A 13477-nucleotide genomic window follows, 5' to 3' on the forward strand; every position below is an offset into this window, starting at 1 on the left:
TCTTTAATTGTGATTAAAGCAGAAACAAAAGCTCAGTGAATAGATGAGAATGGTTAATTAATAATAATAATAATAATAATAATAATAACAATAATAATAATATATTCATTTATTATATTAATAATAATAAATTCTTTAATTGTGATTAAAGCAGCAACAAAAACTGAGTGAATATATGAGAATGGTTATTTTTAAAATAATAATAATAATAATAATAATAAATCTATTAATATTTATTTATTGTATTAATAATAATAAATTATTTAATTGTGATTAAAGCAGCAACAAAAACTGAGTGAATAGATGAGAATGGTAATAATAATAATAATAATCTATTAATATTTATTTATTATATTGATAGTAATAAATTCTTTAATTGTGATTAGCAGAAACAAAAACTGAGTGAATAGTTATTTTAATAATAATAATAATAAATATATTAATATTTATTATATTAATAATAATAAATTCTTTAATTGTGATTAAAGCAGCAACAAAAACTGAGTAAATAGATGAGAATGGTTATTTTTTTAATAATAATAATAATAATAATAATAATAATAATAATAATAATAATATACTAGTATTTATTTATTTATTATTAATAATAAATTCTTTAATTGTGATTAAAGCAGCAACAGTGATTCTTTAATTGTGATTAAAGCAGAAACAAAAACTGAGTGAATAGTTATACTAATAATAATAATAATAATAATAAATCTATTAATATTTATGTATAATATTAATGATAATAAATTCTTTAATTGTGATTAAAGCAGCAACAAAAACTGAGTGAATAGATGAGAATGGTTATTTTTAAAATAATAATAATAATAATAGTAGTAGTAGTAATAGTAATAATAGTAATAATAATATATCTATTAATATTTCTTTATTACATTAGTAATAATAAATTCTTTAATTGTGATTAAAGCAGAAACAAAAACTGAGTGAATAGATGAGAATGGTAATAAATAATAATAATAATAATAATAATAATAATAATAATAATAATAATAATAATAATAATAATAATTTATTATATTATTAGTAATAATTTCTGCTCTTTCCCCTCCAAACGGAATGTTCCTGTGATGGGAAATCCATCACCCCAAACCAGATTTTCCTTTTCCTTTTGATAAATCCAAGGGAGTTTCCTGGGATTGGAATCCAGAAATGGATTTTTATTGTGATTTATTGATTTTTGTAGTTTGATATTGTTTCTGGAGTCACTGGGTCTAACCCGAGTTGTTTAGAATTATCTGTGGTGCTCAGAAATGAGCAGGACTGGGTTTGTTTCTCATTTCCACCAGCAGCAAACCACAGTGATAAATATCAAAAACTGATAAGGAACGTCAAAAGTGATAAGAAATATCAGAATTGATGATTCCTGTCCAAATCAGGGGAAAGCTTCGGCCAACTTACATTATTCCTTGTGTTTAAATTTTAGGAATTGTCTTATTTTCCTTTATTTTATAGATTTATCAACCTGAATTTAATGTATAAAAATACTGAAGCGATTTTTCAGAGGAGTTTTAAGCAGAAATAACTCATTAATAACTCTTGTTATTATTATATTTGAATATATATCAGTGCAGTGTTATGCTATAAAATTTTCTCAGTTGATGGAATAGCCCAAATAATTTTTCCAGCATTCAGGGATGTGTTTTTTAGGCACTTGAAAGCTAAAATTCTGGGGGGAAAAAAATGGATTTTACATGGGTTGGGTGTAAGGTGAATCAGGGCAGAAAATGGAGAATGAGTTTGTCCCAGAATAGCTGATCCCCATGAAGATGGTGATTTTATAAACTTTTATTACAGTGCCTTGTGTATTTTTATCATTTATTTATATTCTATTTCTATTTAATATTTAATTTTATTTATTTATTTATTTATTTATTTATTTATTGGGTTCGCTCTGAGGCCGTTCCCAGCCCGAGCCTTGCAGCGATGTCACAGCTCAATAAAAGCATAAAACAAGCAAGATTTTAATACCAATAATTTACTTTGCAGTGCCACACGCTGCCACATTTGACTGAAAACCAAATTTTGAGTGCAGCAGAGCAGTGGCACTGATGGAAACCCTTCAGAAACCGAGGCCTCTCCGTGGGATTTTCCCTTTGGCCTCTCCCCATTTCCAGCAGAAGCACGGGTTAATTTGAATTTCACTGCTTTCCATCCTGAGGGAAAGACCAAATAATCGGTGTTTTTGCCCCAAGGAGGGGGACAGGAGCTGGATTTGGGTTTTTTCCCCTCACACACACACACACTCCGTGCTCATTAATTTGTATTTTCACACATTGCAGCGGGAAGGTGAGGTGAATCTGGGCTGAAAAGGGTGAATGAGTTTGTCCCAGAATAGCTGATCCCCATGAAGATGGTGATTTTATAAACTTTTACTACAGTGCCTTGTGTATTTTTATGATTTAATTTCTATTCTATTTCTATTTAATATTTAATTTTATTTATTTATTTATTTATTTATTTATTGGGTTCGCTCTGAGGCCGTTCCCAGCCCGAGCCTTGCAGCGATGTCACTGCTCAATAAAAGCATAAAACAAGCAAGATTTTAATACCAATAATTTACTTTGCAGTGCCACACGCTGCCACATTTGACTGAAAACCAAATTCTGAGTGCAGCAGAGCAGTGGCACTGATGGAAACCCTTCAGAAACCGAGGCCTCTCCCTGGGATTTTCCCTTTGGCCTCTCCCCATTTCCAGCAGAAGCACGGGTTAATTTGAATTTCACTGCTTTCCATCCTGAGGGAAATACCAAATAATCGGTGTTTTTGCCCCAAGGAGGGGGACAGGAGCTGGATTTGGGTTTTTTCCCCTCACACACACACACACTCCGTGCTCATTAATTTGTATTTTCACGCGTTTCAGCGGGAAGGTGAGGTGAATCTGGGCTGAAAATGGAGAATGAGTTTGTCCCAGAATAGCTGATCCCCATGAAGATGGTGATTTTATAAACTTTTATTACAGTGCCTTGTGTATTTTTATGATTTAATTTCTATTCTATTTCTATTTAATATTTAATTTTATTTATTTATTTATTTATTTATTTATTTATTTATTGGGTTCGCTCTGAGGCCGTTCCCAGCCCGAGCCTTGCAGCGATGTCACTGCTCAATAAAAGCATAAAACAAGCAAGATTTTAATACCAATAATTTACTTTGCAGTGCCAAACGCTGCCACATTTGACTGAAAACCAAATTTTGAGTGCAGCAGAGCAGTGGCACTGATGGAAACCCTTCAGAAACCGAGGCCTCTCCGTGGCATTTTCCCTTTGGCCTCTCCCCATTTCCAGCAGAAGCACGGGTTAATTTGAATTTCACTGCTTTCCATCCTGAGGGAAATACCAAATAATCGGTGTTTTTGCCCCAAGGAGGGGGAGAGGAGCTGGATTTGGGTTTTTTCCCCTCACACACACACACCCCCCGTGCTCATTAATTTGTATTTTCACGCGTTTCAGCGGGAAGGTGAGGTGAATCTGGGCTGAAAATGGAGAATGAGTTTGTCCCAGAATAGCTGATCCCCATGAAGATGGTGATTTTATAAACTTTTATTACAGTGCCTTATGCATTTTTATCATTTAATTTATATTCTATTTCTATTTAATATTTATTTATTTATTTATTTATTTATTGGGTTCGCTCTGAGGCCGTTCCCAGCCCGAGCCTTGCAGCGATGTCACTGCTCAATAAAAGCATAAAACAAGCAAGATTTTAATACCAATAATTCACTTTGCAGTGCCACACGCTGCCACATTTGACTGAAAACCAAATTCTGAGTGCAGCAGAGCAGTGGCACTGATGGAAACCCTTCAGAAACCGAGGCCTCTCCGTGGCATTTCCCCTTTGGCCTCTCCCCATTTCCAGCAGAAGCACGGGTTAATTTGAATTTCACTGCTTTCCATCCTGAGGGAAATACCAAATAATCGGTGTTTTTGCCCCAAGGAGGGGGAGAGGAGCTGGATTTGGGTTTTTTCCCCTCACACACACACACCCCCCGTGCTCATTAATTTGTATTTTCACGCGTTTCAGCGGGAAGGTGAGGTGAATCTGGGCTGAAAAGGGTGAATGAGTTTGTCCCAGAATAGCTGATCCCCATGAAGATGGTGATTTTATAAACTTTTACTACAGTGCCTTGTGTATTTTTATGATTTAATTTCTATTCTATTTCTATTTAATATTTAATTTTATTTATTTATTTATTTATTTATTTATTGGGTTCGCTCTGAGGCCGTTCCCAGCCCGAGCCTTGCAGCGATGTCACTGCTCAATAAAAGCACAAAACAAGCAAGATTTTAACACCAATAATTTACTTTGCAGTGCCACACGCTGCCACATTTGACTGAAAACCAAATTTTGAGTGCAGCAGAGCAGTGGCACTGATGGAAACCCTTCAGAAACCGAGGCCTCTCCGTGGGATTTTCCCTTTGGCCTCTCCCCATTTCCAGCAGAAGCACGGGTTAATTTGAATTTCACTGCTTTCCATCCTGAGGGAAATACCAAATAATTGGTGTTTTTGCCCCAAGGAGGGGGACAGGAGCTGGATTTGGGTTTTTTCCCCTCACACACACACACACCCCGTGCTCATTAATTTGTATTTTCACACATTGCAGCGGGAAGGTGAGGTGAATCTGGGCTGAAAATGGAGAATGAGTTTGTCCCAGAATAGCTGATCCCCATGAAGATGGTGATTTTATAAACTTTTATTACAGTGCCTTGTGTATTTTTATAATTTAATTTCTATTCTATTTCTATTTAATATTTAATTTTATTTATTTATTTATTTATTTATTGGGTTCGCTCTGAGGCCGTTCCCAGCCCGAGCCTTGCAGCGATGTCACAGCTCAACAAAAGCATAAAACAAGCAAGATTTTAATACCAATAATTTACTTTGCAGTGCCACACGCTGCCACATTTGACTGAAAACCAAATTCTGAGTGCAGCAGAGCAGTGGCACTGATGGAAACCCTTCAGAAACCGAGGCCTCTCCGTGGGATTTCCCCTTTGGCCTCTCCCCATTTCCAGCAGAAGCACGGCTTAATTTGAATTTCACTGCTTTCCATCCTGAGGGAAATACCAAATAATTGGTGGTTTTGCCCCAAGGAGGGGGACAGGAGCTGGATTTGGGTTTTTTCCCCTCACACACACACCCCGTGCTCATTAATTTGTATTTTCACACATTGCAGCGGGAAGAGGCCGCGCTGCCTGCCAGATAAAAAAGCAGCTGTGATTGATCATTTCGGAGGCAGGAGGGGCAAAAAGTCAGGATTATTTCGATCAACATTTCAATGAGCAGTTTGCCCACGGAGCAGGTTGTTTTTCCCTGGAGGAAAGTGGAAATTGATGGTTTTTTTTAACCTCCTTTCTGAGCGCCGTGAGGGAATCGACGCCTCCAAACCCAGGACGAGGGAAGAGATGAGAACCTGCACCCCATAATTCTTAGAAACCTGATTTATTATATTATTATATTATATTAAAATGCTAGACTGCAAGAAATAGAGAAATTATACAGAAAGTTAGAAAGGAATTAATAATAAAATAAAAATTTGTGAGTCTGACGCAGCTTGGAGCATGATTGGGCATCAAGTAAAAACAACTCACATGGAAAATCCAGGATGCACCTGTTGGTGAAGCATCCCCAAACCACATTCCACAGCCATCACATAATTAATTGTTTACATTTCTTTAATGAGGCTTCTCATTAAAGAAATGAGAAGAAAAAAATCCTAGCAAAGGATTTTTATAAAATATCGCGGTCAGGGCCAGAGCGTTCGCCGAGGATTTTTGGATTCACTGAGGGGAAAACTTCTCTTCTGGATGCTGTGCAGAGAAGGGGAGGGGAGAAATGGGCTGCAGAAATATCAGAAATATCTTTTATTTCATTTGTGATCTCTGTGTCTGGCAGAAGCTGCCGGGCGAGGCCTCCTGGATGTGCCCGAGGCGCTCGGAGCGCGGCCCCGGCCCCGCTGCTCCTCGTGCGTCTTCCCCAGAGCTGGGAGCCCAAATCCGCAGGGAAACCCTTCCCTGGGGCGGAATTCCCACAGAATTCCTGGCTGCTCCATCCCTGGGAGTGTCCGAGGCCGGCTTGGAGCAGCCTGGGATGGTGGGAATGTCAGGGTTGGAACTGAATGAGCTTTAATTTCTTTTCAGCCCAAATCGGTCTGAAAATCCATGAATTTTCCAAGTTCTCGTGTTCCTGCAGTGCCCAAACCCCTTTTACATCCCTGGGAATGTGATCAGGTGTGGAGGGAAACAGAAAATCCGCAGTGGAATTCTGTTCCCTCTGGGAAAAGTTCCCATCTCCAAGGACAGGGCCTTGCGCTCCCTGACACTGAAAAGCAGCTGCTGGCAGGTTTTTATCAAAAAAAAATCAAATTATCCCATTTTTTAATGCCCAGAGGAGATCTCCCTCTGGATTTGAGCTTTCCAGTGTGGAGGGGGAGTTTTGAGAGCCTTTGGTCCAGGATTATTGGGGGAACGTTGAATTTCAGAGACTTCAGGAAGGCTCTGGCCGAGTGGGAAACGAGAAATGACAGAATTATTTCTCTCTTTATAAGGTTTTTTTAAGGATAAATTGCTTGATTAAGAAATGATACTTAAATTCTTTTTAATTGAACTATTTGTGGTTCACAATGTATATTTAATTACCCAATATTATTTAAACTTATGAAGAAGAATGTGAAGGACTAACTTTTGTTATAAAACTTTTGTCTTGTTTTATATCTATTTTAAAACTTTAAGTTTTCTGCTATGTGATATTTACATTTTATTTAAATTACACACTCGTAATTTCAGTTTTATTATTCAATTTTGGAAGCCTTTTCTACGGCTTTAGGTGAAAATAAGTTTTAAATTCCCCTGAACTTCCTTTCAATTCCTTCTCCTCCTTGCACTAGTTCAGCTTTCGGGGTGGTTTCTTAAATAAACCAATTTTAATAAATAATAAACCAAATTTATCCAGGTATAATTATAACTAGAGTCAGGTAGTGCTCAAAAAAAAAAAGTTTTGGTGATGAACCAAGTGAGTTTTTGCCTAATTTTGCTTTTAAAACTGGTCTCTGTCCCATTGCCTTTGGGCTCAAACCTGGTTTTTTTAGCCCAATAAACCCTGAGAGTCATTTCAAGTTTCATTTTCCCGGTGTTAATTACCATAAATGTTGTTAATTATTATAAATACCTCGTGTCTGCAGGTTAATATTGTTTCAAACAGGTGCAGCATTAATGTGAGTTTAATGGGTGTTACTCCCTGGATTGGCTTAATTTGGAGAAAAGTCTCTAATGATGTTTAATAACTCGCTTCCTTTCACCTGAAAGATCTGTTGAATGTTTTTATTTTCATTTTTGGATTTATTTGTAGCACGTTGAGCCAGGAGTTGGTTTTTTTTTGCTGTTGAGTGATTTATTTTAATATCTCGGTGGAATTAACACAGCGAGCAGCTGAGAGCTTCAGCACTGGAGCTGGTGGTTTGTTCTGGGTGAAAAATTCAAAATTAAATTCCCTCCAGGCCAGAAGTTTTGCTCGGGGAGACCTCACCCCGTGGACAGACATTAAATGTAAATATAAATAATTAAATATAAAAATGAATGAATGTCACCTTCGTTAAGAAATGATGAATTCCCCATTTATCCCGCTCATGAAATAATAACAAAAAGGTGGATTTTTGAGAGCTGGGTGGTTTTTTGTTGTTGGTTCCTGGGTGGAATCTCCCAGTCTGGCCACAAAACCTCCTCAGAGCTGTTCTTGAAATGCTGCAGGACCCTTCAGCATCCCCGGATGGAAAACTCCTCAGGAATTTCTGACATTTCTGCCCTCCTGTTCCCCACCTCCAGCGCTGAAAATGTGCAATAATACAGAATATTAAAGCTGGATGTGCTGGGTGAAACCGTGGGAGCTGTGTAATGCCCTCAGCAAGAATTAATTGGAATATTTTGGAACTGGAGCCTATTTCTGGCATTGCCCCTGGCACAGGGCACGATTTGATTTTGGATTTCAAATGTGGGGGAAAAACTGGCTGCCACCAGTGGCACTCAGACGTGCCTGTCCCCACAATTCCTGTGTGAACAAATCCCAAAATCTCTCCTGAGGATGCAATTCCCTCCTGGCCGGTGCAGTATTTCTTTCCTATTGCTTGGATAAAACCCTTTAAAATGTTTTTTTTTCCCCCATTTCAGTGTCCAGCCATTGTTTTTCTCACATTTTGAGCTTCCTGCACGGGGGGCTGGTTGTTCCCTGTGAATTCCCAGAGGATTCCAGCCTTGCCCTCACCACTCCCTGTCCCAAACAGATTCTGGGATGTTTCCTTGGGCTGCTCAGTCACTTCCTCAGGTCTGGTGGTTTTTCCAGCATTTCCCTGGAAATGGAATGGAATTCCCAGAGAATTCCTGGCTGCCCCATCCCTGGAAGTGTCCAAGGCCGGGCTGGAGCAGCCTGGGATGGTGGGAGATGTCAGGGCTGGAGCTGGATGAGCTTTCACCATCTGTCCCAAAGCCACCGCTGCAGTGGGAAGATTTCCTGGGCATCTCCCCCCAGTCAAACAGCCACAATCAAACCTTCCAGGTCTTTCTTATCCTCAGTTTTTATTCCTGTTGGGATCAGGATAATTCTGCCGTTTGTCCTCCGTGTTCTCTCTCTTGTCCTTAGCCCTCGTCTCTGAGAAAATAAAAATTCTCAAGGTGGTAGAAAAACTCAGGGGGTTTGGGGATCTCCCTCAGCTGTGACAAAAAGCAGGAAACCTGTTGGTAAAAGCTGAGTAATTTATTGGCCAGGGGGAGTTTGGGATCATGGAATGATTGGAATCCCTTTGGGAAGGGACCAAAACTCATCCAGTTCCAACCCCGACACCTCCCACTGTCCCAGCCTGGCCTTGGGCACTCCCAGGGATCCAGGGGCAGCCACAGCTGCTCTGGGAATTCCGGCCCAGCTCCTCCCAAGAATTCCTGCCCAATATCCCATCTAAATCCCCCCTTTCCCAGTGGGAAGCCATTCCCTGTGTCCTGTCCCTCCAAGCCTTGTCCCCAGTCCCTCTCCAGCTCTCCTGGAGCCCCTTTGGGCTCTGGAAGGGGCTCTGAGCTCTCCCTGGATCCTTCTCCTCTCCAGGGGAACATTCCCAGCTCTCCCACCTTAATCCCAGTTCTCCCAGTTGCCGGAATCGTTGGAATTCCCAGTCACCACACAGATTCTCACAGAGGACTTCTCCCCACCATGAGTTTGTCCCTCCCCAACACAGCCTGGTGGCCTCTGGAAGTTCTCTCTCCCTGAAGGTTCAGGTGTGAGCCAGGTTATCAATTCCAGAAAGCCCCCGGGTGTTTGTCCTGCTGACACCCTACGACTTTCCTGGAAGGAAAATCCTTGTCTTCTTCTCCAAGGCTGTGAAAACATCTGGGAAAATGGATCTTGTGAGGGTTTTCAGGCTCAGCTGATCTCCTGAAGAGGGAAAGTTTGGCTGGGTTGGTGAGAACCAGGCACTTGTGCCTGGCCAGAGCCTTGAATTCCTGAGGGAACAAAGATCCGTGCTGACCATCCGTGGAGCTCCCACTGGGATTTTCCCCAAGAGCAGCCCCACACCTGCTCCTGCACGGGCTGATCCCATCAGAGGAACAACTCTGATTTGCAGACTGGAAAATATTTCAGGATTGTTCAGGGCAGAGGAGCAGAAACTCAAATAAAGGCCAGGACCTCACAGCAGCCGAGCCTTTTATCCGAGGGCCGTGCAGGGCTCTGGTCATGCTCCATGGATCCAGGAACAAAGGAACCCTGGCCGTGTTTGCTCAGGGCAGGGAGGGGTGGTTTCAATGTGTTCACAACCACTGCTGGGCCAGGATGGCTGGTAGAACCTTCCTTTTTTTCTCTTTTTCCCTCCCCAGGTCACTCAGATGAGCCGTCCAGACCTGATTCTGTTCCTCATGAAGTACCTGATGGCCTTGGTGGTTGGCATCCCCTCGGTGTTCTGGGTTGGAAGCAAGAAGACCTGTTTTGAGTGGGCCAGCTTCTTCCACGGGCGCAGGAAAAAGGAGTGAGCGCGGATATTTTACAGATGAGCCCTTCCCTTGCTGCCCTGGGAGAGTTTGGGTTGGGTTTTCATGGAGGCAAAGGCAGGAAGGGATGGAAAAGTCACTGTCCAGAACAGAGTCAGGAAGGACAAAACAGGCAACAGCTCAAAAAATTCCATATTCCTACCTAAATATTCTTTATTCCCAGAATCAAATCTACATTTCTCCATCTTCAAAGTGTTTTTGACAAGAATTTAGTGTCAAATAAACACTTCAGCTACTCTGCCTCTTGCTGAGGGGTGGGATGGAAAAGTCACTGTCCAGAATGGAGTCAGGAAGGACAAAACAGGCAACAGCTCAAAAAATTCCATAATTCTCCCTAAATATTCTTTATTCCCAGAATCAAATCTACATTTGTCTATCTTCAAAGTGTTTTTGACAAGAATTTAGTGTCAAATAAACACTTCAGCTACTCTGCCTCTGACTGAGGGGTGGGATGGAAAAGTCACTGTCCGGAACGGAGTCAGGAAGGACAAAACAGGCAACAGCTCAAAAAATTCCGTAATTCTCCCTAAATATTCTTTATTCCCAGAATCAAATCTACATTTGTCCGTCTTCAGAGTGTTTTTAACAAGAATTAATGTCAAATAAACACTTCAGCTACTCTGCCTCTGACTGAGGGGTGGGATGGAAAAGTCACTGTCCAGAATGGAGTCAGGAAGGACAAAACAGGCAACAGCTCAAAAAATTCCGTAATTCTCCCTAAATATTCTTTATTCCCAGAATCAAATCTACATTTGTCCGTCTTCAGAGTGTTTTTAACAAGAATTAATGTCAAATAAACACTTCAGCTACTCTGCCTCTGACTGAGGGGTGGGATGGAAAAGTCACTGTCCAGAACGGAGTCAGGAAGGACAAAACAGGCAACAGCTCAAAAAATTCATTATTTCTCCCTAAATATTCTTTATTCCCAGAATCAAATCTACATTTGTCCATCTTCAGAGTGTTTTTAACAAGAATTAAGTGTCAAATAAACACTTCAGCTACTCCGCCTCTTGCTGAGGGGTGGGATGGAAACTTTTTATTTATCAGTGTGCATCTAGCCAGCTGAATCAGAGCTTTAAATTGGAATGAAGTGCAGGTTCCTCTTGGTTGCAGTTGAAAGCATTTATCTCTGCTTTTAATCTTCCTCATGCATTGGTGCTGAAGAGCAGCTTGATAAAGTGACAAGGAGAATTTCCTGGAGCTTCTGTAGGGTCGACATTAATTTAGATTAAGCTTGGCATCGATTTAGAGACAATCTGTGTGATCTTGTGGGTAGGTCCTTTCCTAATAAATGTTGCCCTTCAGGATGTTTTAAACCAGATCCACAGCGACAGAAATTCACGGAGGTGACTCCTGTGTGAATTTTGGTCCATCCTTCAAGGATTCAACTGGGCTCAAACAACCAGAGGGCGAAAATAACCGAAATAACCACACAGGGAGGTGCTTCAAAATCAGGCAGACGGGGACATTGTAATGGAAATGATGCTGCTGTTTGCCAGGCAATGCAAATCACGCTGCTGTTTGCCAAGCCCTGCCACTTGTTGTGCTTTGTGATCACTTTCACGCCGCACTAATTAACGCTAATTGCTCCGCTCAGGGTCGTCAACGAGAGCCGCCAGGTGCTGCAGGAGCCGGACTTCGCCCAGTCGCTGCTGAGGGACCCCAACACCCCCATCATCCGGAAATCCAGGGGCACCTCCACGCAGGGCACCTCCACGCACGCCTCGTCCACGCAGCTGGCCGTGCTGGACGAGCAGAGGAGCAAGGCTGGCAGCGTGCACAGCAGGGTCAGCAGCTACCACGGCAGCCTGCACCGCTCGCGGGACGGACGGTACGTGAGACGGGAGCTGGGAAATGGGGGAAACCCTCCCGAGAAACTGCTGTGGCTCTGAAATTAAGGGGTAAAGATAGGGGAGCAGGAATAACAGCCCTTTACTAGGGAAATTTAAATAAAGCAATAAACAGTGCAGTAATATAAAATAACACTGACAGTCAGAACGTGCCCTGACAGCCCCTGTGGGTCAGGGGGGTGGCAGCAGTCCCGTTCCATGGTGGCTGCAGCCCCCCTGTGTCACTGTGTTTGAGGGTCCCAGGATGAGGGAAGAGATGAGAATCCTCACTCCATGTTTCAGAAGGCTGATTTATTATATTATGATATGATACGATACGATACAATACGATACGATACGATACGATATATATTATCTTATATATATTATATTATATTATATTATATTATATTATATTATATTATATTATATTATATTATATTATATTGCTAGCCTAAAAGAAATTGAGAAATGATACAGACAGAAAGCTAGAAAGGAATTAATTATAAAAATCCCTGACTGCTCAGAGAGTCCGACACAGCTTGGAGCATGATTGGGCATCAAGTAAAAACAATTCACATGGACCAATCCAAGATGCACCTGTTGGTGAAGCATCTCCAGACCACATTCCACAGCCATCACACAGTTATTGGTTTTTTTTTTCCTCTGAGGCTTCTCAGCTTCTCAGGAGAAAAAATCCTAGCAAAGGATTTTCATAAAAATATCCTGGTGACACTCCTGCTCCTGTTGGAGCAGGGATCCTGTAGAAGGGCGGGGTTTCCCTCCCAAGATCCAGTGGTGGTGAAAATGGCCTGGTCTTCCTCTGGGAATGCAGTGGGGAAGCTGCTCCCCTGGGAATCCAGAGGGAAAATGTTGCCTGTGGAGTTCCAAACCTCAGATTGTATCCAGGCAGGAATTCTTGGCTGCTCCCCCTGGGCAGAGCATCTCCCAGTGGGATGATGGAATTTTATCAGCCCTGCAGGGACACTCACTGGCCATGAACAGAAGATAATTAATTATTAATGGCCCATTAACAGCAGAGATCTCCTGGAGGGAGGATTGGCTGTGGAAGAGAAAAGAAAAACTGCCCAATGAACAGGAGATAATTGCCCCATCTCTAACAGGTGGGAAATAGCATAGACACTTCTCTTGCAATCCAGGACAGGGCATCCTCCAAAAATTCGGGGCGTTCCGGATGGTTTGGGTGGGAAGGGAGCTTGGAGATCATCTCACTCCACCTCCCTGGGACCTTCCACTGTCCCAGGTGGCCCCCAGCCCCTCCAGACAATTCCAGGTGTGGGAAGATCTTGCACAGAGGGCTGGACAGGCCCCTTGCAGCCAGACACGGGGCCAAAATTCTGCCAAACTTGGATGTTGTGGTGCATCTCCTCTCCCTGCTGGTGTCTGGGCTGGAAAGAGAGAGCACGCCGTGATATTTTCAGGGTGTGTGCTGCTCTTGGTGCACTAATTACACAGCAGGGCTGTGTGCAGCCCTGGTTTTCCAGGCTGTGTGGCAGTGTGTGGTCACACAGAGCTGCCCCAGGCTGCTTTGTCCGTGTGTCCGTCCATTCTGTGCCTGCCAATGCTCCTGGCCCTGC

General features: G+C 41.9%; 1 protein-coding gene across 8 annotated transcripts in view; it reads left to right on the forward strand.

Annotated features, from left to right (window-relative positions):
* The window catches only part of FZD3 (frizzled class receptor 3), a 66635-nt gene that overhangs the window by 48065 nt on the left and 5093 nt on the right, over positions 1–13477 (forward strand). For all 8 annotated transcript variants that reach the window (XR_010357851.1, XR_010357850.1, XR_010357852.1 and 5 more), the window contains 2 exons: positions 9880–10028; positions 11648–11881. Coding sequence is in view for 4 of the 8 variants with exons in the window: in XM_064411542.1 (XP_064267612.1) it covers positions 9880–10028; positions 11648–11881 (383 nt within the window). In the remaining 4 variants the exon portion in view is untranslated. The remainder of the gene's footprint in view (positions 1–9879; positions 10029–11647; positions 11882–13477) is intronic.

This window comes from Passer domesticus, chromosome 3 (assembly GCF_036417665.1).
Source record: "Passer domesticus isolate bPasDom1 chromosome 3, bPasDom1.hap1, whole genome shotgun sequence".
Taxonomy (NCBI): domain Eukaryota; kingdom Metazoa; phylum Chordata; class Aves; order Passeriformes; family Passeridae; genus Passer; species Passer domesticus.